Consider the following 25890-nt stretch of genomic DNA (forward strand, 5'->3'; position numbering starts at 1 on the left):
GTGTCACGTTGCTACTATGCAGTAGCAACACGAGTGGTATTGGCCACTAACAGAGTGCTGTCTCCAAGCTAGAAAGACGTTCTGCCTATCACACAAATGAGTAATGTGGCAAATGAATTTCAGTGGGATGCTAGGTATGTAGCTGTACATCCCAAAGACTGGCAGATCGTATCAAACAGCATGCCTCAACTGCTGTTTGCACTGGGCGAGTACAGACTGTACCCAACCAGCCCATCATTGCAAAATTCAAAAGGCAGTGTGCAAAGTAATTGTGTGATTGGACAACATTTGCTAAATAATTCTCAATGTGACAAGAGTTACGCTGGCAACCAATTTAAGATTATCAGTCAGGCTCACAATCTGGCACGTTTGCGTCTGCTGGAAGCTACATATATTAATACACAGGGCCCTGTTCTGCAGGCAGAAAGAACACGTACATACATTACACCTTTTTCAGTTAAACAAAATAAGTGATAGTCATTTGTTGATTCACTCCTCAGGGCAATGCTTTGACCAATCAGGGTTAAGCTGCCTGGTTTAAATTTCAAACAATGGTTGGCAGTTAACTGCCAGTCACCATCAGTGGTGCATTCTCTATTGCAATGCCACTTCCCAACCAATCAGCACTCTCTTCACATACAGTATAAATTTTAGTTTTCCTCCTTATATTGGTATTCTTGAGTGTCCTGATGAGTGCCAGAAGCAATACTCAAGTTCTGTACTACCAAATGACTATTTATTTATAGATTTGTAAGGATAACACAAGTTATAAAAGCTATTCACAGTGAGTACACAGTCCATGTAAGCCAATAGGTGACCTGTTGTCAGGCATGCTCCACTCTGAAACCATGTGACAGATGCCACCCCAAACGTACTAAGGATTTCGTCTCAAATTCTCCACCATTTTCCTCCACCCCCGTCCGCCCGCTAGACGCTTGTCATAGTGTGAGCCAACTGGTCTCACAGAACCCTGCCTTTCACAGAAGGGTTTCCAATCTCCACACTTGAAGATTCCAGAGCAAGTTCTTCTCCTCCACCAATGCTTTCTGTTAAGTGCCTTCCGCAAGGGTCCACCTCCAGGGTTTTGAGCTCTCCTCCCAATGTTCCTCTCCTTTGGATCACATTCAAACTGTCCTCTTGAGGCCTTTCCTATTGAACTCCCCTGGATTTGGGGCCTTTCTTGTTTACTTTCTGGAACCTGCTGCTGCAGTTTCCTCTGCTGCCCAGCCTCTCTGGAATCCAGGGAGGAAACTCCTTGTCTAGTTTTCTCCATCTCTGTGGGTCCCTCTCTCTGGACTCCTGTTGCTAGGCAACAGCAATTTTTTCTACTTTGTTTTAACTTCCCTAGACCATTGCCCCCATTGATAACACAGCTCTCCACTTTAAGGATTATAAACTCATTAAAATACAGGCACACAAACAAAGCCTTAGACCTGCTGTATCCACCTTAAAATGAAACTAGATCCCAGGTTTCATCTTTTTAACCGACAAATAGAAAAATATAAATTAAACTTAAACATACGCTTTATTCCTAACACAGTTCCCCCAGTGTAGTATAACCATGGTTCTAAACAATTTGAACATAACCTCCTTGCTTTTCAATTCTATCCCTCTAGAAAGGAACCCTGTATATGGAGCCTACACTTTAGGAGAAATGTGGGATTCTTGGGGAGGGTGCGGAGGAGATTTGCGGGGGTGGCACTGGGGGTGAGGGACTTGAATTTATTGGAGAGATTGGAGCAGCTGAAATTGTTCGACTTAGATGATGGAGTCATTAGGGCCGAAAAGGAGGCCATTAAGCCCACCAAGTGAATGCCAGCTCCCGATGGCCAAAAGCAGTCAGCCCCATTGCCCTGTTCTATCCCTGCAAGTTTATTTCCATTAAGTGCCCATCCAATTTCATTTTGAAATTGTTGTAGTCTCCACTTCCACCACCCTCATAGGCAGAGAGTTCCAGATCGTACCACTCACTGTGTAAAATTTTCCTTCCTCAAATCCCCCTGCATCTCTTTTCCAAGACCTTAAATCCCTGTCCCCTCATCTTTGCACCATCAGCTAATGGGAACAGATTTTCTTTGTCCACCTTATCTAAATCTGCCATAACTTTGTACACCTCTATCAAATCTCCCCTCAACCTCATTTGCTCCAGGAAGAACAACCCCAGCTTTTCCAAAATAGCCTTGTCGATGAGGTCCCTCATCCTAGGAGCCATTCTGGTGGGTCTGCTCTGCACCTTCTCAAGGACCCTCGCGTCCTTCCTAAAGTGTGATGACCAGAACTGGAGACAGCACTGTATCTGGGGCCTAACCAGAGCTTTATAAAGTTCAGCATAACTTCCCTGCTTTTGTTCTCAATATATCTATTTCTGAAGCCCAGGATCCCATATGTTTTATTAATTCCACTCTCATTATGTCCTGCCACCTCCAATGATCTCTGTACATGAATCCCCAGGTCCCTCTGTCCCTGCTCACTCATTAGAACTGTGCCATTAAGTCTATATTGCCTCTCCCTAATCCTTTTGCGAAAATGCATCACCTCACACTTTTCTGTATTAAATTTCACCTGCCAACACAGACAATGTTAAGGGAGATTTAAGTGTTAAACTAAACATACATAGCAGAGGAGGCACTGCTTTCTTTAATATAACACCCACAACTGAAGATGGCCCCCCTCCCTTTAAATGCACACGAAGCTCATAAAGGACAGAAGGAGGCTATTTGGCCCATCCGGCTCATGCTGGTTCTTTGAAAGAGCTTTCCAGTCGATCCCATAGCCCTGACATTTTCCTTTCCTAATGAGAATCTGTCCTTATGAAAAGTACAGCTGAATTTGCTTCCAGCACATTTTCAGGCAGTGAATTCCAAATCACAACAACTCGCTGTGTTTTTAAAATAATTTTGGATGTATTCTGTTTAGATTTTCAGAAAGGATTTGAAAAGGTGTTACAGAACAGGTTAGAATACAAAATTAGGTCGTAATCTATATTAATGATTTAGATGAGGGGTCAAAGTGTAATGTGTCCAAGTTTGCTGACAATTTAAAAAAAAAAATTACACGCATTTCTGTAGCGCCTTTCACGACAACAGGCTGTCCCAAAGTGCTTTATAGCAATGAAGTGCTTTCCGAATTGAAGCCTTTGGTATAATGTAGGAAATGCGGCAGCCAATTTTTGTACAGCAAAATCCCAGAAACCTCTGAGAGTGCAGACAGCGCCCTTGGTTTAAGGCCTCATTCGATAGATGGCAGCTTCAACACAGTGCTGCACTTCCTTGGTGCTAGCACTAGGAAAGTGGGCTTTGATTTTAGCACTCGGGCCCGTGGAGTTGGATTTGATCCCACAACCTTCCGACTCAGAGGTGAGAGTGCTGCTCGTTGAGCCACGGCTGCCACGATAGACAACGCAAATTAGAAAGGGAAAGTTACCCTTTAAAAGCCCCCACACTTTGCCTCCAGTGCCTAAAGCACAGTGAGATCGGCCATGATCTTATTGAGTAGCAAAGGAAGCTCAATGAGCTGTATCGTCTAGTCTACTCCTATTTCTAATATCTTACGATGATCAGGGTCTGTATTTTCTCCCCCTCTTTCACTTGGATGTAAAAGAGTGGTCATCGATGACCCTCCCCTCTTTGACTGCTGGATTTATTTATTTGATTTGAGCAGCATTACAAATGGTGGGATGTTTAACTGGCCACCAACATTCCATTAGACCCTTTGATCATCTTTTGTTCCCCTGCACAAGATTGTATTGATCTTTTCACATGGGCTCCTAATTCCCACCAGGGTTCCTAGTCTCATGTCATTCTGAAAACATTCCAATGTTTTCTTTCTCAGGTGTAAAGTGGATGACCTTGCACTTTGCTACATTGAACTCCAGTTGCTGTAATTTTGCCCACTCACTCACTTTGTCTGTCTCCCATTGTAAGCTCTGCTCCAAACCACTTAAATTACTGAGCCTCAAACCTCTGGAATTGTGCTGTCTGAATAGACAATTACTGTCTTTACTCCATGATATGACATGGTTGGGATAGAGGAACCAGGTAATTACAGGCCTGTCCATACTGATTCTGTAGAGAAACATGATTTAGCATGGTTCTTTAGGATATTGAAGGCAGCACATCAAGTAGAAAATGCTGCTCAAAAAAAAGGCTGGCAATCTAGTGTTAATGACAGGAGCTATGGAATGAAAAAAAGCAATACAATAATAAGAAACTTGAATCAGACCAATATTGCTGTGTAATCCTTGCTAAAGGAAAGAACTTGAAGTCTAAAAAGTTTGCAAAACCAAACCACCTCGATGCTAATAGGAAAGTAAAATACTTTGGATGCTGGAAATTGAAATTAAAAACACAAAACTGGAAATATTGAGCAAGTCAGGCAGCGTCTATAGAGAGAGAAACAGAATTCACATTTTTTACCTGACATCAAGCAAAATATATGCAAGAGGCAAGGAAAACTGTTTCTTGTTTCATTATGTGATACATATTATGGAGCGGAATTATATAAAATTAGGGACGGATGGGACAGGATTGATTCACACAGGCTGTTTCCAGTTGTTCAGCGAAAGAATTTAACTTCCAGAATTTTTCAGTCTTTTAATAAATTGAATTTTCTGACAAACTGTTAAAAGAAAGATTAAATCAAGGCTCTTATATCCATGGGTATGAAAATTCTGATTACGGCTGAGATCGTTACTCATTAACTAGTTGCTATAATGCGGAAGTATATAATCATCGTTCTGCTGCTAGGAAAATAACTTATTATGGAAATTATACAAGTTCAGGGCAGTACAATCTGGTTAGCATTATGGTAGCCTAGTTACCTCAATTAATAGAGTTAAGACCCAAATTTAATTATACCGTTAGAACCGGGACCAAAAAAAGCACTTAATGATCAAAAGCAAGAACATTTCAACTCGAGAGAGTTCGGTCTGCCTGCCATTCTGATGTCAGAACCCAATATACGTACAATGAGCTTTGCATCTCGCTCTCTCAAGTCTTTTATAATCCTATAATAAACAGGTTACCTGCTGGACAGTAACATTCAGCTGAGCACACAAAACCACATTAAGCTACGATATATGGTTTCTCTGCAGGTTTTTCTGAACCTCGCAGGAAAAAGTAGGGGCTGTGTAGTCACTGTCACCATACAGAATTAATGACTTAGTCAAAAATGATCAGTATTATGGGAACAATTAAATCTAAATTAGACTGTAATTCAGGTCCAGCTCTATATGAGTGGACAGGATGGGGAGGGATTGTGCTGATCAGGCTTAAGGTCTTCTCTATGACTGATGTTTAACTGATCTTTGCCCAGGGTGTGTTCATCAACCTGCAGAACCCACTACTCTAACTCACCAAGACTCTCTAGAGCCACAGCACAAGGTAATGATCCAGAATATATTAACCAACATTGTAGTGTTTCAATAAAGACAAAACTGAGCTATTGTAGCTTTTTGTGTAGCAGTTCAATAGATTCAGAGAATGATTACAGCACTGAAGTAGGCTATTCAGCCCATCAAACTGGGCCAGCTCCCTGCAAAAACAATCCCGCTACTCTCACTCTCCTGCTCTTCCCCTGTAGCCCTGCTTTTTTTCCCCTTTAACTACTGATCTAATTCCTGTGGATTTTCTTTTTTACAGCCTCAGGTGAAATAGGATGCAGAAGCTCTCAATCCTTCAACAGTTTCTCCTCCTCTATTCTGTCCGGACCCTTCCTGGCTTTGAACATTTCTGTCAAACTTCATCTCGGCCTCTTCTATAAGGAGAACAACTTCAACTTCTAAACTCCATCCATGTAACCAAAATCCCTCATCTCTGGTACCATTCTTCTAAATAGTTCCTGCACACTTTCTGAAGCTGTCACATTCTTTCCTAAGTGTAGTGCCCAGAATTAGATACAATACTGCCAGTTGAGGCTGAAGCAATGTTTCTAAAGAATCATCATAACATTCTTGCATTAGTACTCTGTTTCTATATCTAAAACCCAGGACCTTGTATGCCTTTTCAACTTTTCCTCAACCGACCCAGCCTCCTTCAACAATGTGTGTGCAGATGTCCCTAGGTTTCTCTATTTCACCAGCCCCTTTAAATTTGTACCCTTTATTTAATGTTGCCTGCCCTTGTTCTCCCTACCAAAATGTATGACCTTGCACTCCTCTGCGTTAAACTTTATCTGCTATGTGTCCCTATTCCACCAGCACGTATGTGTCCAATTGAAATATGATCACCATCCTCCTCCCAATATTTGTAAGCTTTGTGTCATCTGCAGATTTTGAAATTGCGTCCTGTACACCCAGTCAAAGTCACTAATGTACATTTCAAGAGTGGTCTTAATAGTGACCCTGGGAAACCCCACTGGATATCCTCCAGTCCAGAAGGCAGCAGTTAATCACTACCCTGTTTCCTGTGACTCGGTCAATTTTGCCTCCAAGTAGGCACTGCCCATTCCATTCCATGGACTTCAACCCTGTTGTGTGGCACTTTATTAAACACCTTTTGGAATCCATAGACATCACATCAACTACATTATCCTTATCAACTCTTTTCCTTCTCAGAAAACTCGTAAGTTAGTTAAGCTTGATCTGCCTTGAACAAATCCACACTAGCTTCCCTCAATGCTGTGATTTTGGCAGGGTCTTCTTCCTTGGTAAAGATGATTCATTTAGTACCGCAGCCATGCTCTCTGTCTCCATGCGTAGGACTCCTTTTTGTTCTCTAATCATCCCACCCCTCTCTTTATTCCTTTTTTGTTTACTATTTAAATTCATAAAGACCTTTGAATTCTCTTCAATGTTAGATGCCAGTCTCTGATATGGTGAAGACTAACAAGCTAAGTGCAGATTTATTAATGAGTACTTGATATCCAGCTTCAAAGTTGAGAAAGGTGATTAAACACCAGTGACAGAAGGGAAATTAAAAATGTCTCAAGCAAGGAATTTACTGCATTGATATCAGTACAAATGATAGTAATTGATAGACCAATGTCTCTTAGGCTCGATAAGTCACTAAGGGCTGAGGTTAGCCACTTTTGGGTGCATAACAAATAGGAATGGTAATTTCAAAAGAATTAATCATTATCTTTAAAAGCACAAACCTTGAATCAAGCAAAATGTTGGATGGGAAAATAACTCTGTTCCCTCTTTTATTTAAGATGGGTGAGATGGGCCTCCAGTCACCTGTTTTCTCTGTCAGTATAATATGGGGAAACTCCCAAAGTCTGCCACTCAGGATAAAGTAACTGAATACAGAAGCAAAGGTAAATTGATCAGAGAGAGCTGGCATAGTTTTATTAAAGATATCTCATATCTGCCTAATCCAATTGATATTTTTGAGAAAATTGTTAAAAAGGTAGCCAATGGGTATCTAATTGACACTATTCATGTGGACTTACAGAAGGCATTTGATAAGGTTCCACACAAAACACAAGTGCTTAAAATGAGAGTTTAGGGAATTGGAGGCAACTCACCATCACCTTCTCAAGGGCAACTAGGGATGGGCAACAAACATTGGCCCAGCCAACGAAGCCCACATCTCGTGAATGAATTTTAAAAAAGGCAGACTTGGGTTAGAAATATTAATGGAATTACGAGACAAAATGGGGGAGGGGAGTGACGTTAATGGCATGTTCCAAGATTGCATAAGAATGACTTGTGTTTCACTGATTCAGATGATCGGGGAATGATTTAATTGATACATTTAAAATGATAGAGATAACTATTTCCTCTGCTGGAGAACCGAGAGCATGGCAGCATTTTCCTAAACTAATGAACTATTTAGGAGGAACATTGGGAAGTTGCAAAACGATTGAAGACATCTGGAGTTTCCTCTTCCAAAGATCTACAGACGTTGCGACAATTAAATGTTCAAATCTGAGACCGATAGTTTTTGTTGTCATAGATAAGAGTATCCAGGCACAGATCAGCTATGATCTTACTCAGTGGAAGCTGGTTCCGAAATATGAATGACCTACTTGTGTTCCTATGTTGCCCGACAGTTATGTGACTTAATGATGCCACCAAACACCTTCCCTTGCCCTCGCCTTTCAACATTCTAAAGGGACTGTTCCCTCCCTGACACCCTGGTTCACTCCTCAGTCACCGCCAACAATCTGTGACCTTCCCACAGCACCTTTCCATGCAAACACACGAGATGCACATCTGCCTTTTTTCCTCCTCTCTCCTCCCATCCAGGACCCCAGACACTGCTTCCAATCAAAGCAGCAATTGATGTGTGTTTCCTTCAACTTGTGTACTATATTCGCTGCTCACAATGCAGACTCCTCTACGCTGGGGAGACCAAATGCAGATTTGAGCACTTTTCAGAATGCCTCCTTTCAGTCCGTAAATATGACCCCAAGCTCCCGATGGCCTATCATTTTAAATCTCCACTTTGCTCTCACTTTGACACAAACCACATTTCTAATTTTTTTCCAGATCTGATGAAAGCTGCACCTGTAACGTGATTTCTGTTTCTCTCTCCACAGATGCTGCCAGATCAGCTGAGTATTTCCAGCATTTTGTTTTTATTTCACATTTCTCTGATGTTTTTAATGGCTACCAGACTTCTTAAAACCTATGAAATCCTTTTGAATTGAAGTTGCTGTCATAATGTAGCAATTGCAGCAGCCAGTTTGTGCACAGCAAGCTTCCACAACAGCAGTATAGTAATTATTAGGCCATCTGCTTTCGTGATGTTGCTTAAGATATACACATTGGTCAGAAATACCAGGGATAACTCCCCTGATGTTCATGGAAATGGTGCAATGTGATCCTTTGTGTCCACAATAGAGGGTCGATGGGGCCTCAGTTCAAAATCTCTTTCAGAAGATGTTAAACACTATTGAACCCTTTTTATAATTTGAAATACTTCCATTAATGCAAGCTGGCTGCATAAAACCCTACCGTTTACCCTCTTGTTCTATTTACCAGTAAAGTTACTGAGATGGGCTTGTCTATTTAAGTGGCTTTTTTGGTTATAATATAAAACAGCAGCAGATGGAAACAAGCAAGAAAGGGAAGGTCTGTTAGGGGAAGAGTTCAGCTGAAGACAAATACTGGGGGATGTTTGGGTTGTCACTTTAGGCTGCGTCTCTGGCCTGAGTGAATCTTGGTGACAACAGCGAGGAAATGAAAGAGAAAAAGATAATATCACAACCCATTCCTTATAACTCAGGGCAGATTGTGGTTTTATATTCATTACAGTCTAACACTACTGCTGAAAGTAAGAAACATCTATCCTTTCTATCACCTACAGCACAGGAATAGCCTTCCTCTATCTAAGAATGTAAACGTGTACCTGCTGCAAATTTAAAATGATACATGTAACTATGGAAAGTCAGGCTCAATCCTTTGATAACTGCAGGGATCTTTAGGTGTGGTTTATTTCGGTGACTAAATGGCTAATATGCTAATGTGCAGAGACAGCCTTTTCCTCAACTCGTTGACAAGGCACTGGCTGCTGGCTCTGGGCTCAAGTTGCAAATATTCGGAAATTGATAGGAATTTTAACGCATACTGTCCCGGATAGAAATGCAACATTTTATCATTCACAGTGAGTCTGTTTCACTGAGCGTCCCAGAACAAAAAGAGACAAAATTCAAGTTATACAGTACCTAACTTTATTCACAGTTAATTAGGCTCCTTAGATAGCACCTTCCAAACCCACAACCACTACCATCGCGAGGAGCATTCGCGATAAAGTGGATGAATTAACTGCGCAAATAGATGTAAACAGGTATGATATAGCCCAAGCAGTGTGTTTATTTTTCCCAAAGGTTACTGATAATATTGGCAACATTAAATTTTTATATTATGGGAAAGGTAAAGTTCCAAAGACATATGAAACAGTAGAATTTACAGATTAAAGTGAGAGAAAGATATATAAAGGGGAATGAAAGGCTGTGTTGGGGGCAATGTAAGATCCATCAGCAGTGCGTGAAAAAATCTTCGGGAAGCTCCCAGCCATTTGTGCACAGGTCTACTGTGTCCACTAACTAACTGGAGGCAACCTTTTGGAATCCTACTGTCAAATGACTGCTGTGGTAACTTGCTGGCTTGCTTTTTAAATTTAAAATCTATTTTGGATTGCTGCCTTAAAGGGGGCGTGCAATTAGGAACCAGGTTAATTAGGAATTTTAGGATTTGTTAAGGTATTAAGTAATTGTAATCTTATGTATATGCTTGAAACCATTTCTTTTGTTAATAAATATTTTAATTTAATATTTAAAATCTCTAAAGGTCTTGGTGGACTCATTCCTTCTGAATTCAATGCACACATCATCTCATAATAAATACAAATTGCAAAACCGTTGTGATAGTGTGGACGAGTTTCCCTTGCAATTTGGTCCACCTGGCACACATCATCTGCCACTTCATTACACAAGGCATCATTCTCCTTCTCAAATGAATATTTCTGTCTCATCCTCCTGTTAATATTGTATTTAATACAGAGCATCAGAATCCGGGAACACCTGTCAGCACTATGGCTGAAGATCCAAACAGAGGAGAGGATCCAACATCTTCAGGAATAAGAATAGACACAGGTAGGTTCATTACATCCTTTAAAAACTATTTTCTGTCCTGATAAAAGTCATATTTTGTAATGTTATTAGCAAGAAAATAGGTTTTGAAATCATGAAAGATGAAATCGCTTGGTAAATAAAACAAAATTTTAAAACAAAGAAGTGTCACGCACTGAGAAATTGACGCAAGTGTTAAATGTTTTGCCTGTAAATGTAGAAATCATTCAAAATGTATTTGGCAAGTCAGAAGCATGAGAGATTTAATCTAGTATCAATGAGGTGGGTCTGGGTATTTGTAAAAAATCAGAAAAGTAATTGTGGAGGCCAGTATTATTAAAAGGTTCCAAGACAACACTACAACAGCAACCACAGCCTTGCATTTATTATTTAACATTTTTAACACAGAAGTACAACTTGACACTGAGCGACATACTGAGATACCAGGATGCCTGAATAAAAGTCTGGTGGCAGAGGTAGACTTAAGTGAGGAGAGAGATATATATATAGAGGGAAAAAACTTTAGAATATGAAGATGTTCCAGGGAGCTATGCTCAAGTTAAATTCATATATGTACAGTTCAGCAAAAGAAAGGGGAACAGCACAATTGTCGATGGGTTTGCAGTCCACAAAAAGTGGACGTAAGATAGGGGAGGAAAGGGGGAAACTAGTAGTGGAAGGTGACTTCTTGGAACAAATCAAAATATTTCCTTCAGAGTCCATAAGTGATGATGGAAGTGACGATGTTGGTGAAATAGCAAAGACACTGGGCCCATGTTTAGCAGTCATTGTAGAGAAATGATTAAAAGATCAAAATAGCTGAGGCAGATAAGTCACTGGGCCCAATGATGAGGCGCTCAAGGCTGTTAAATGAAGCCAGAGAGGCAATAGTACAGAGCCTTGTGACAAATTCTTGACCCATATTTAATATAAAATAAATCAAGTTAACTGAAAGAGCCCAAACAATATCACTGTTAAAATAGGCAAAGACAATCGACTGAATAACGGGAGACCTTTTAACCGTCATCTGTTATGGGAAAACTCCTCAAATCTTTTAATCCAGCTGAAATGAGTGAGTATTTATTGATAACAGGATGATAAGGAGAGACTGGAACGGATTATCTGTCAACAAGTCTTAATTGATAACTGACGAACATAAGAACAATGATGGACAGGTCAAGACTCTGTGGCCAATCTTTCCTGTCTTATATAATTTCAACACACTCTCCACTCCATATTAAACCATCTGACCTCCTGGGAGAGGCAGAAAGCCAGATCAAATACAGACAGGCCAATTTAGGGAATGGAAATTGGAGCATTCCTTCTCTGATTGCTCTGTATGATCAAAGCTTGTCCAATGACGTCACCATGATCCTGAAGAGGTGATGATCTTCCCGGCCTGAAATAGGCCTCATTCTCACTTAAGGGTTTCAGCAAGTCAGTGACAACTGCGCAAGATGACAGCCTTCTTCAGAGTTTCATTATTCACTTGATAAAGAATCATCTACTGACATCTGACCTTACACAGCTTAAAATTGTGACCCCTGCTCCTCGATAACACATTTAATTGGAACAAATTGTTGCTGCAACACAATCCGCCTCCTGCATTATTTTATAAGCCTCATTCAGGCCATTTAGGGTTGTCTGAAGTCGAGTCCCAACTCTATTATAAAAACAGAAAATGCTGGAAAACCTCAGCAGGTCGGCCACATCTGTGGAGAGAGAAAAACAGTTAATGTTTCGAGTCCATATGACTCTTCAGAGGCATACAGACTCGAAACATTAACTCTGTTTTGCTCTCTGTACAGATGCTGCCTGAACTGCTGAGTTTTTCCAGCATTTTCTGTTTTTATTTCAGATTTCCAGTATTCGCAGTACTTTGCTTTCATCTAACTCTATTAACCAGTTTTGGCAATTAAGATGCTTTCACTTGTCAATTAGCTCCTTCTGCAACCTTTCTAAAGCCTCAGTCTTAGTCACCATCTGGTGAGACCAAAACTGGAGACTCTTTTCCAAGTGTGGGCCGACAAAGGTATTGTGCGAGACAAAATGTGATGCCTCATCTTGTAATCAATTGTCCTATGAATGCACGCCAGTGACTGTAACTATAGCTTCATGGCATTGCTCATGCACTTTTATGGATGTACGTACTAGAGTTCTGCCTATTAATGTTGTATTCATTACAATAAAGAATTGTAATGCTTTTCCCTGAAGGGTTTGTGAATACCAAGTACTCGCCCATAACTCTGCACTTATCCAAGTTAAACATAATTTGCCAATCATGAGCCCAAACTACCAACACATAAGATAAAACCTTGTTGAGACAAAATTAAATACATCGATGGAATATCGCAAATGCGGTATATATGGGTTTTCAGAGGATGTTTGATAATGTGGCTCACAGAAGTCATTTAGTTAAGAGTAATGGAGCAGTCGGGATGGAAAATAAATAATATGTTTAGTTTTCTCCATTTTTATCACAGATCAAAACTTTACAAATGCTGAGTTCTTGACAAAGTGCGATGAATACCAGCTGTTCCAGTTGACGAAATTATACCGGGACAGATTAGAACAGGGGATTGAAGAAGGAGTGGACAAAGTCAGCTTGTTGTTAACAAACGAGAAGCATTTCAGTGACCAAGAACATCACGTAAGTTGGTGGGGCAGAGAATAAGTTTTGATTATTTAACTTGTGGCCATTTTTTCTGGAAACCCACCACTGGAAAAGTCGATGGGAAACTTATCCCTGCTCTAGTGAGCTACCCCGCAGTCATTTAATGCTCGAAGGAGCGTTAATTTGGTTGATCCATGTTTTCTGCCCCCATTTGACGAGGAAGTCCTGCCAATCAGATGGCCGGCTGCAGCAGCTCTCTTGTCCCAGTAACCCAGGGATCAAAAGAAGCCACAATCGGAAAAGGGGGTTCATGAATGAGCTGCCCACCTTTCATGCCCGAGGCCCTTGTAGGCTTAACTACTGAGTGTACCCCACCGCCATCCATTCTGTACTTCCTCCCACCAACCAAAAGATTGCAGCCAGGGTGAGGTGGCAATTAATTGGCTACTTTAGGGTCTCACCTCGCACAAGGCAGGGTGGGCTTCTCGCCCCATGTTAAATCATGGCTGGCACTAGGCGACAGGAAAGCCGCCAACATAATTTTGCAGCCAACCACCCCGCTCCCCCCACCCAAACTGCCTACCTGCAAACTTGCCCGCAGGGGATTGTAAAGTTCTGCCTATTGATATGAAGCAGTGAAATAACCAGTGGATTTATCAATATCTGTACAATGGAAAGGGGTTGGTTCAGGTATAACTCCAGTATGGGTTGATACAAAGAGAAACAGTTGGAGTGGAACTGGGAAATGGACGGACCAGAGACAAAAGATGGGAGCTTTAGGGAAGGTCAGAGTTAACTGATCTGCAAAGGAAATTAAGGAATGGGGAGATAACACAAGTCATCTGCAGAGGAAATAAAAGACATCCCAAGGAACTAAACAAAACTGTTAAAATATTTAAACTGTAATTAAACAGAAACAAACTGAGAAAATTGAAAACCTAATGCTGTGCAGGTTTATTCTTCCCCACATCACCAGAAGTCAATTCCATCTTTGTTAGAGACAGAATCGTGCGGTAGAACTTGCTGTGGCGCGTTATTTCCCAGGAGTTAACTTTAGGAAATTCCACACAAACAGTGTTTGATGTTCTGTCTGTTTCTGTTAATGGAAGAGAAGTAAATGAAAATGCTAATTGGGCATGGTGAATAATTGATCAGTTACCACCTGCACAAGTGGAAAATCTGGGCAACCCAGTGTTATTCCAACCTCCTATTCACTACCCATAACCATTGGTATCTCATGGAGTCTAATCCCAACTTCCTGTTCATTCTTCATTACCGTTAATCCCCCCCCGGTCTAATCCTAACCTCCTCACAACCCATTCCTGTTAGTATGCTACATGACCTAGTGCCAACCTTCTGTTCACTCTCCATATTCTTCTGTTCACTCTCCATACTTTTTATTTCTTATCCATACAACAACAGAATTTTCAGTTATAAAATTCTGTTCTCTTGCTTCCATAATATTTTGTTGCAAACATTGGAATTTATAAGACAGTTACATTCTTTATACTTGGATGCAGTAGCTCACAGAAGAAAGGATGGTTTTTTTGTGAAACACAAAGAGATAGAAACTGTAGCGACAGAGCTGGAGAGAGGCAAAGAAGCAACTCCTGTGTGAAAGTAGGGTGCTTGTACAAGTTGGTTCTCTGTCCAAACAGAAGGACACAGAACTGACAAGTATTGGAGATTTAAGAAACAAGAATTTGACAAAGTGAACCTTGCTGATGAAATTTGTATGTGGGAGACTCTGGCTGAGCAGAACAATTTTTGAAGGCCACCGGAAGCTTTGATCTGGAGCAGGAGGGAGAAGTGAGCAGGCTGGAAACCAAAGTAACTTTGGACTTGTTCCCGTATTGCTACAAATCCGCAAGAAGAGCGCTGCCGAGCGAAAGTCGCAAAGCGTATCTCGATTTTGCTCATTTATTTCCTGTAGTTTGGAAGTAGTTGCGTGTTAAGCAATGTTTATTCTATGTTGATTTGAGTTCGTTACAGTAGAAGTCTTAAATCTGGTTCTTTCTCTGGAAAATTAATCTCTTTTCTAAAAGTTATTAGTCTCTACGGGAATATTTAGTAAGAGCGAATTGCGCTTTCTGACCAGCTTCTGTATGAAGAGCAATGGTCTCTCTAAGCTGTGTGACCATGCGCAAGTGGCCTAGCAAGCCACTCAGCTTAAGAGCAATTAGAGATGGGCAACAAATGCTGGCCTTTTCAGCAACTCTCAACGGCCCCCCCTCCACATCCCATCAAAGAATGTTAAAACTGCCCACCATGATCACATGTGCAGGACCATGCAAAACCTATTAAAGGTACATGCACTTAAATGACGAAAAACAAAACGGTGGGCTGGTGAAGAAATTAATACAACTTCATTCAGAATGGCCCAGAAATTCCAAGGAGCGGCAATTGCTGTCGGATTACTGCTCTACTCCTACTTTTCTGCACAACAATGGAGCTCCGCATCTCTAGTTGGGTCTTCTGGACCCAGTTTCTTCAGAAATGCAAAGCATCAAACTGCTTCCTGGTAGCACTAAATCACTGGGGGAGCTGGGGCAGACAAGCCATGTTCCTTTTTTACGGCATGAGCTGCTGTGTTCTGGTTTGCTCTTGAACTGAGGTTTTTGATCCTAAATCCTTTACATCACAGATATTGCATGCTTCCACCCCTATAATATTGTCTCCCTTATCTCAGTTTGTCACCTGATGAAAGACTCATCCATGCCTTTCCCACCTTCAGCCTTGATTATTTAAATAATGTCATTGCCGACCATCATTCACCTATCATAAATTTCACCACATCCAAAGCTCTTCTCCTCATCAGTGGTGACTGAGGGTAATTGGACTAGATGTGATTGTAGGGTAATCAGAAGTGGTTATGCACTTGAATGACAAAAATAAGACTTTCTCTTATTGGAAATGGTTGTTGGCTGACAATTCTGTGCCATGAACTTTATTCCTCACTTGGCAACCCAAGCCTGGATGTTGTCTGTTAATTACGTTAAGGTTTAATGGCAATTCCATTGTTAAGGTTTAATGGTAATTACTTGTTAAACAGGTGATGGGTATTTGTGAGGCTGCTGGGGAAGATGGTGGCTGCGGAGCTGTAAAGTTGAACCAGTTTAAATTCTCTCCTCCCTCCAGACAATCTATTCCAGGGATCCAGCTGATGTTGGGATGGGAAAGGACTTGTTTTAGCCGAGAGTGATGGGTGACATGGAGAAATTATGTTCTGTTTATAGCTGTGACCTGGACATTAATTTCCAGCTGAAGATTGGAAGCTTGGAAGGCAAAAGGAGTCAAAAAAGCTATAAATGGTTATACCTGGACATGGGAGTAGTGCTGACTGTGTACTAATTCAATAAACTCTCTCCAACAAAGAAAGCAGCTGTGCCTTAGTTTTAACTTCACCAACCAGCATGGGGCTAATTAATAGTCAACGCCTTATTGCGCATGGTTGAAGATGGTTGACCCTAGGATGCAACCCCAAGGAACACTTGCAGTATTGGCCTATGGTTTAGATAGTTGTCCTCCTAAACAACAACCACATTTCTTTGCAAAAGGAATGAATCCAAGTGAAGTGTTTTATTCAAGGAGGGTCATTGACCTGAAATGTTAAGCCTGAAGGGCAGAACAGGCTCTAGGGTCTGAATGGCCAAAGAGATTTGTAGAATATTCTGCTCGTGTTCAGAATGGATCAGTTTCCGGTTTGATTTGTGTGTTCAAAACAACTGGGAAATCCTATCATCGAGCAGATCATTTCCTTCTCATTCTCAGTGTTTCTCTTTTACTCTGCTCCTCAATATATTCATTATTATTCTTTACAGAAAGTCACTGAGCTTGCGGAGAAGGGAAACCGGGCGGACAGTTCCAAACTTCTCCTAAATCTGGTGATGGGGAAAGGCTCTCAGACCCGAAGAGTGATGTGGGAATCCTTTGTGAAAATGCGCTATGAATTACCAAAGTTGGATAAAATACTGAAAGAAATACAGGAACTTGGTACAGTAAAATCACACAGTGAATTCAATTTCAGATTCAAACAGTGCAGATTTTACTATAATATTACACATATCTGATTTCATGAAATGTGAATTGATTTAAACAGGTTCTGAGTCATTTGATTTTGTCAACATTGTCCGAGGTTCGCCCGAAGTTCCCAGTACCCTGAAAGGTAAGAGATGACATGGAGATTTCAAACTGCTTTATTTCACTTCTGAGAATCACAATGTTTGACTGTAACCGTTTTGAGTTTCAAAATCTGAGAATCGGATGTTCAATGGCTGGAAGCATAATTCAAAGTTGTTTGAATTTGTCTTCAATCCTCGACTATTCTGGATAGATTCAGCTTACAAATCATACGATTTCTGTCTATGCTGTAAATGTACGAATGTTGCATTGTTTCACTACTCAAACTGTTGATTGCCATTACTTATGAAATTTATACACAGGCTCCTGGTGCACTGTGAAACCCCGTACACACCTGGCAGGGTCCTGATGCACTGTCAAACCCCGTACACACCTGGCAGGGTCCTGATGCACTGTGATACACCCGATATGTTAATTCAATAATTAACATAATCATATTTTCTAATTTCCAGCACTGCATTGTGCAAAGCTCAGAACAAAATTAATCGATAGAATGGTGGGACAGATTGAAATAAATGGTGACGGCTTTATATACTTGAATACATTATACTGAATGCAGAGTGCGGTTGTTTTATTTTCGATTCTAATCAGCATTACGAAAGGACAGTTGTAACAATACATTTATTTGTTGTATGTATGAAAGAACTGAAAACTATTTAAAGAATTGAAAGTGGAAATTAACTGGAGAATGTTTCGGAACAGAGAAGGACTACTTGTCCCAGATAAGCCTGTTACACCCGATGGGGGGCTAGGTGGGTTCATCTCTATCTGTAGAAATATGTTCAGTTGTCCTTTAGACACCACTTGCACCAACCGTTTCTTGTCTTTCCCTGGTAATTAAACCTCTGCGCAATTGTGCTTTGGATGAAAAATATCCTGAATTTCCTTCTCAGTCCTTGCTACATAATTTCAGTTTATTCGTTATTAAATAATTGTGTTCATGGTGAGTTGTCTCCTTACGTTAATTTTATGAATGAAGTTCTAAATCTGCAGTGAAATGGGCTTGAGAGTATTTTTTTTATTCTAGTGTAACTAACTTTAAAAACCATTTTCTGTTTGTTCTAATTGAAGATGTTCAACAGAAACACAAAAAGATGCTCCAGGAACAAACTGAAACACTGAGAGTGAACACTATCCTAATAAAGGAGAAGGTTAAGATTTTCCAGCTGATTGATCGATACGCTGAGCTAACGATCATTTCTAATGTTCGAGATCGGACACTTGTAGAACATGAACTGTTGGCAAGAGGCCGAGACCATGAAGAGTGGAGAAAGAAAGATCTCCGGAGAGAACTGGAAAAAATCCGAACTGATCAATTGTTCCAGAGCAGTTTTTCCTGGATAGGCTTTTTGTTCCAAAAAGCTAAGAGTCTCTTTTGGCAATCGAATTCTGGGAGTTCAGCAGCAGTGAGTGGAGTCCCAGGGATTGGAAAAACAACAATGGTACAAAAGATTGTTTATGATTGGGCCACTGGGAAAATATACCAAGACTTTCAATTTGTTTTCAGTTTTAAATTCCGGGAACTGAATTCTATTAATTCTAGAATAAACCTGAGGAATTTGATACTGGATCAGTATCCTTACTTTGGGAATGTTCTGGGAGAGCTCTGGAAGAACCCAAAGGGATTGCTGTTTATATTCGATGGTTTGGATGAATTCAAGGACAGGATTGATTTTGCTGACAATCGGAGAAATACAGAACCTCAGTTCATGTGCACAGATCCTGAATGCTGGTGTAAAGTGTCCGACATTGTGTACAGTTTAATACAGCACAAGCTGCTCCCAGGATGTTCAGTGCTAGTGACCAGCCGCCCCACTGCATTACTTTTATTGGAAAAGGCTGAGATCAGCGTCTGGGCTGAAATCCTGGGATTTGTTGGTGTTGAACGGAAGGAATATTTCAACAAGTATTTTGAAGATCAGACAGTGGCAGCAGCTGTTTTCAAACACGTGGAGGAGAACGAGATCCTGTACACCATGTGCTACAACCCTTCCTACTGCTGGATCCTCGGTCTGGCACTGGGCCCCTTCTTTACACAAAGAAACAGGAAACAGCAGCAAGTTCCCAAGACCATCACCCAACTATATTCCTACTATATTTACAACATTCTGAAAAACCATGGCCGAGAGATTGAAAGCCCCCGTGATGTGTTCCTGAAGCTTGGTGAGATGGCCTTCACAGGAATCTCTGAGAAGAAGATTGTGTTTAGAAATGGAGATTTGATCCAGTACAATCTGCAACCTTCCCAGTTCCTGTCTGGGTTCCTGATGGAACTTTTGGAGAGAGATGATTCTACCCAGAGTGTGGTTTACACGTTCCCACACCTCACCATCCAAGAGTTTGTAGCTGCACTCGCACAATTCCTGACTCCCGATCCCAAGGACATCCAGAAACTCCTCAATGAAGCGGACAGTGAAAAAGATGGGAGATTTGAGATATTTCTCCGTTTTGTTGCTGGTCTTTCCTCCCCACAGTCAGCTCGGCCCCTGGAGGAGTTTCTGAGTCCATTTCTTCGTCAAACAACCTGTCGAGTGATTGACTGGGTGAAAGAGAAGGTTGAAGGACAGATTGGAAACACAGCGACTGAAGCTGGTAAAAGGAACCTCCTGAACACATTCCACTACCTATTTGAGTCTCAGAATAAAGCACTGGCTCAGGCCACAGTGGGATCTGTGGAAACACTTACATTTAGTAGCTTGGCATTGACCCCAATTGATTGTGTGGTCCTGTCTCATGTCATTGGACTCTGTGATACAATAAAACACCTCGATCTGCAGTACTGTTACATTCAGTATGAAGGACTCCAGCGGCTGGAACTCGTACTGCATAAGTGTCGTGTGTTGAGGTAACGATTTATTTGTCGCTGGTTGTTCAGTCTAGAAAAGTCATGGAATGAAATATTGCTCTGGGTAAAAGAAATATAGACCAGTTAAGCCAGAGAGAAACAGATTGGTAATAATGTGATGAATACTCAGAGAATCAGTTAGTTATTCTCTCAGGAGTGTAGAATCTAAAATGGATGCTTGTGAACAGTCAGGAACGTTACAGTCTATTCCATGAAATTTGAGATTTATGGAGTAGCAGGAATGAGACACGATTCCTCAAATTTTAACTGTCTGCTCAAGATCCAAGAGATTAATTTTGATCATCTGTAAATTAAACTGGACTGAGGGACAATTAAACCATTCACGTTTTATACTTTATTTTAAAAAAGACATTTACTGACAGTCTCTGAATATATGGGGAGTTGAACAGAGTGAGATTCATTGTCAGTGACAGGAAAATTTTTTGAAGTCTCTTCAGTAGAACCATAGAAAAGTGACAGCACAGGAGGAGGCCATTCGGCCTATCTTGTCCATGCCAGCCCGAGGACACCCAGGTGCCCTTTCTAATCCCACCTTCCTGCACCCGGTCCATAGCCCTGCAGTTTACAGCAGTTTAGGTGCAGATCCAGGTACTTTTTAAAAGAGTTTATTTGGTAACATCCAAAAAAGAGAAGTTTTAACCAGGGGCTGATCTAATTTGTTTCTAATTCTGTTCGTGTTCAGATTGGGAAGTAATAATCTGGGAGATTCAGGAATGAAACTACTATTGGCAGTTCTGAAAAATCCAGACTGTAAACTAGAGGAACTGGGGTAAGTAACAGATTGTGTGTCGTTGTTTATTTTAAAACTGGATATCTGATATGGTACATAGTAACAGTACATCATTACAGTAATATGGTTATCAGGTATTGGGTGGGTAGCCTGATTGATGTTATTTCTTCTCCATCTCTCTCTCTCTCTCTCTCTCTCTTTCTTTCATCTTCAGGCTGGAGGAAAACAGTCTCACGGATTCTTCTGCTGATGATCTTGCCTTTGCTCTCAGTACAAACCGGTTACTGACTTATCTGAACCTGAGTAATAATAAACTGGGAGATTCAGGATTGAAACTACTGTCTGTGGTTCTGAGGAACCCAGACTGTAAAATACAGAAACTGTGGTAAGTACCAAACTGTGAGATTGTGTTTATAACAACAGGATGCCTGACACTGTATGTTAACATCAGTATCAATAGCAGCATTACTAATTACTGGGATTCATCCAGATTCATATTGTCTCTGATTTCCAGGCTGGCTGATGTTATTCTCACAGCTTCTTGTGCTGAAGCTCTCGTTTCCATTCTCAACACAAACCAGTCACTGACTGAGCTGAACCTGAGTAGTAACAAGCTGGGAGATTCAGGAGTGAAACAATTGTCTGCAGCTCTGAGGAATCCAGACTGTAAAATACAGAAACTGACGTAAGTACCAGATTGTGTTTGTAATAACTGGATATCGTCATTATAAATAACATTATTAATGATTTAATAATAAAAGCCATGATTCTCAGTGTTATTAACAAACAAATAGCAGCTTGGTAGTGCAGAATTTGAGTATTGCTGAAAAAAGACACATTATGTTGGAGCTTTTTGCCTTGCGCTCATCGGAAAAGACGCAAGAATACCAAATTTCCAAGGGATCAATAATTTATACTGCTCGAGAAACAGGGTGCTGATAGGTTGACAAGTGGACTATGGCCAAGACATTGACATGGAGGATGCACCAGGAACAGTTACCCCAAAGATTTTGTCTAAATTCAAAGAAGGCAAGTAAATTCTGGTCATGATGTGCCATGGGGAATGCAACAAGGAACAATGTCTCCTCCCCCCCCAACCCCCAAGCTATTGTTTAATTGGAAAGGTTCAATGCTTGGACAAATTCCTTTTGCCTGCAGAGGACTGGGCTTTGCCTATGAATATGTAGCTTCTAGCAAGCAGAAGTGAGCCAAGATGCGAGCTTGACTGATGACTGAGATGATATCATAAATTTCTGGTTAGTGTAATCCCAAGTGTGCCAAGACTTACACTAAGCACCAATTTAAGATTATCAATCAGGCACGCAATGTGGTTTACTTTTGCTTGCCAGAAGCTATATACATTCATAGGCAAGGCCTGGTCCTTTGCAGGCAAAATGAATTTGTCCAAACAATTTTGCCTTTTCAATTAAAGGAAAGCTTGGCGGACAAAGTTCCTTAGTTCATTTTGCATAGCAACACCTTGACCGATCAGAGTTGACTTACCATCCGATTGGTGCCCTGTTTCTCATGCAGTATAAATTGTTGTTCCCTTTGAAATTTTGGTATTCTTGTGTCTGCCCTGATGAGTGCAAGACAAAAAGCTTTGACAGCATGTCTCTTTTTTCAGCAATATTAATAAACACTACATTATCATTATCACAAATGTAAACAAACACTATACATTCTTATTAGAAGGAACATTAATAACACGAATAAGTATCAGTGATTGAGTTATTAATAACCACTGAAATTTATCCTAATTTAAATTGTGCTCCTGATCTCCAGGCTGAAGGGCGTGAGTCTCACATCCTCTTGTGCTGAGGATCTAGCTTCTACTCTCAGTGCAAACCCAGTACTGACTGCTCTAGACCTGAGTTATAATAAACTGGGAGATTCAGGAGTGAAACTACTGTCTGAAGCTCTGAGAAATCCAGTCTGTAAAATACAGAAACTGTGGTAAGTAGCAAACTGTGAGATTGCATTTATAATAACCAGATGTCTGACACTGAACATTATTCGTAGTATCAGTAACAGAGCTAGTAATAAACATGGTATTATGTTATGGCCAGACCCTGGGTTGTGGGTTAGGGACCAATAACATTTCGATTAAAGTAGAAAAAGTTTGAGATTTAAGACACCTGCTAATGGAATAGAGCTGGAAGGTTCCTTGGATTTGGAACAAACAAAAATTAACTTTACTATACAAGTTCAGAAAGATAAAACAATTTACAATATCTAATACCCTGAGTAAGTATGAGGTACCTTTTGAACTAACAGGCAAACTGTGGTCAAACACACCACATTATGCAATAAATGACAGATGCGACCAAAAATGGATTCCATATGTTAGTCGTACTGTGAGCCAACCAATCCCACTGAAACTCCAACTCTCTCACAAGGGTTTCCAACCTCCACCTTCAAAAATCTCACTTTGGAATATTTTCCAAAAGTCGCACCAACTCGGATAGCTTCAACAATGGCCCACCTCGCAGGGTTTAAATCTCACCTTCCGAGATTATGTTCCCCTGGATTTCTAAGTACACTCAAGCTTCAACTTACAAGCACAATTTCGGACCTTCGGCCGCGCCAAGCAACACACCACTGCTCCAAAGAGGTACTTCTGCCCCAATGGCCATAGCACAGAGTCTCCAACCTTTGGCTGCCTTCATGGATCTTCCAGATTTCTTTCGAGCCCACTTCACTTAAAGTCCACCTACCACAGCGCTTGTCATGCTTTTTAAACTTAACTGGGACCTCTTCCTGTCCCTGTCTTTGTCCCTTACTTCTGGGATGTTTCTTGGCTGAATTGACTCCTCAAGACTCAAAACTTACACATGGACTCTTGAACTGATCCGGTGACCTATCACAACAGTCCAAGAGGGCTCTGTCCTTGTTACTAGGCAGGAGCAAACGTAACAACCAGTGGAATATCCTGTACCGAAATGTTACAAACTCCATTATCTGCTAACTTGGCACACACACACACACAGAATTAATGGATTTCATAACAGTATAAATGGTGTTTAATAATGACACAATTACAGATAATGTAGATGTCTATTAACATTAATATTAATTAACACATTTAGAGCTGGATTTTCCTTCCAGGGTCCTTATTCCAACACCAGGTAGAGTTCCAGTTTGGGAATATGGAACTGCTGGCTGCAGGATGTTGAAATGGATTTTAGAAGAGGCAGCCAATTAAGTGGATGCATCTGAGAGCCCTATCCAATTAATGATGGTAGTCAGGCAATTGAGCACCAATAGGTGGTTTTCCAGCACTGACACATCAGCAGCCCTCATCAGAGGTGTGAACTGCCAATGTACGTAGGAGTGATGGAGCAGCCCTCTCAAGACTTTTTAAAAAAATAATAAATAGAAAGAGACCATAGCTGCCAGGACCTGATCATGGAAGGGAATTTCCTCAACAGGGAAGCCTGCTGCTGCAACAGTACCCATGTGTCAAACACGGTGGGTGGGTCAGACTGAGAGGGTGGTGAGGAGGACTGGTGAATGGAGTGCTGGCCTCCACCCCCAAGTCTGCTGCCAAGAGGCTACCTCCATTCATTGGCTGGGTTATGGCATCTACAGAGGGCCTGCCCGCTGACTCTAAGTTTCCAGTCAACAGTGGGAGAGGAGCACAGTAGGCCCTTAGAGGTTTCATTGGCAACCTGCCACTTGTGGTTGAGTAGACATCACCTTCTCTAACTCAGCTGCATCCAAAATGGCCTGGAGGTAGGACCATAAAGGTAAACTGGCATGCTGGCCAGTCGCAGGAATTTGCTGACCCACCCATCTCCAGGCCCACTTCTGTAGCTGTTTCAAAATTCATCCCCAATTGTACACTGTATATCAGTAATTCTTTTTTTGCTAAGTACATCATTATTAGTGTCTCTTTCCATTTTATATATACCTTTTATTACTCTCTCGTCCCCAGGTTGCGTGATAATGGCCTCTCAGCTTCTAGTATCAAGGATATCGCCTTCGCTCTCAGTACAAACCGATCACTAACAGAATTAGACCTGGGTCACAACAAATTGCGCGACTCAGGAGTGAAGTTCCTGTCTGAAGCTCTGAAGAACCAGGACTGCAAAATACAGAAACTGCGGTGAGCACCTGACAATGTGTAATTGTGTTTTTAGTAATTGTCTGGCACTGTACATCATTTGTCAAAATCTAAGTGTGAGCCGTCGACCTTGCTGCTGAGTCAGGACATTGTGGGTTCAACTGTTACTCCAGGTACGTGACCAGAAAAATCCCGGCCAACACTCCAGTGCCGTATTGAGAGTGCTGCATGGTCACAACTGTTGTCTTTCAGATGACACTTTACATTGGAACGTCGAAGCAGGAGTAGGCCATTTGGCCTGTCGGACCTGCTGCACCATTCAGAAGATTATGGCTGATCTGATTGTGGTCTCAACTTCACTTTCCTGTCTGCCCTCCATAATCCTTGACTCCCTTACCTGCCACCTGTCCTGCCACTTGCAGAGACCTGTGGACATGCAAAGTAAGGTGTCTCACTTCATCAACCCCTCTCAATATCCTTCTGTTTATTGAGTATTTTGTGCAATCTCTCTCCATTTAAATAGTATAATATTTTTCTATTCTTCCTGCCAAGTGAACAAGTTCACATTTACTCATGTTAAACTCCATCTGCCAAATTTTTGCCCACTCACTTTAAACCGCTGCCCCATGTGTGCTCTCAGGTGGATGTAAATGATATTACGGCACTCGAGAAGAGCAGGAGACTTATTCCCTGTGGCCTGGTCAATGACTCTGCCACAGTCAGCATCACTTAAGCAAAAAAGATGCAATGACTGGCTTATGGTGACACATATAAGGAGTCCCATAAACATCAAAGAGATTGCTTCGTTCGACACTTTAGCCTCACTGGTAATATCCAATATTGAGAGGATGACAACAACTGATAATATAGTGCCTTTAATGTCATGAAACATCCAAAGATTGCCATAATCACCAATGGCGGAGCAAATAAACTTGGGATGGGCCGGAATTAGAGGAATG

The 25890-nt window shown here is 41.2% G+C and overlaps 1 protein-coding gene across 1 annotated transcript in view; it reads left to right on the top strand.

Moving 5' to 3' along the window:
* Window positions 1-25890, top strand: part of LOC144691318 (NACHT, LRR and PYD domains-containing protein 3-like) — a 58778-nt gene that overhangs the window by 19054 nt on the left and 13834 nt on the right. The window contains exons 3-13 of the mRNA XM_078559320.1: window positions 5314-5381; window positions 10447-10539; window positions 12999-13165; window positions 16951-17122; window positions 17229-17294; window positions 18341-20114; window positions 20818-20904; window positions 21080-21250; window positions 21380-21550; window positions 22651-22821; window positions 24803-24973. Coding sequence (XP_078415446.1) covers window positions 10479-10539; window positions 12999-13165; window positions 16951-17122; window positions 17229-17294; window positions 18341-20114; window positions 20818-20904; window positions 21080-21250; window positions 21380-21550; window positions 22651-22821; window positions 24803-24973 — 3011 coding nt within the window. The 5' untranslated portion in view covers window positions 5314-5381; window positions 10447-10478. The remainder of the gene's footprint in view (window positions 1-5313; window positions 5382-10446; window positions 10540-12998; window positions 13166-16950; window positions 17123-17228; window positions 17295-18340; window positions 20115-20817; window positions 20905-21079; window positions 21251-21379; window positions 21551-22650; window positions 22822-24802; window positions 24974-25890) is intronic.

This window comes from Cetorhinus maximus, chromosome 16 (assembly GCF_964194155.1).
Source record: "Cetorhinus maximus chromosome 16, sCetMax3.hap1.1, whole genome shotgun sequence".
Taxonomy (NCBI): domain Eukaryota; kingdom Metazoa; phylum Chordata; class Chondrichthyes; order Lamniformes; family Cetorhinidae; genus Cetorhinus; species Cetorhinus maximus.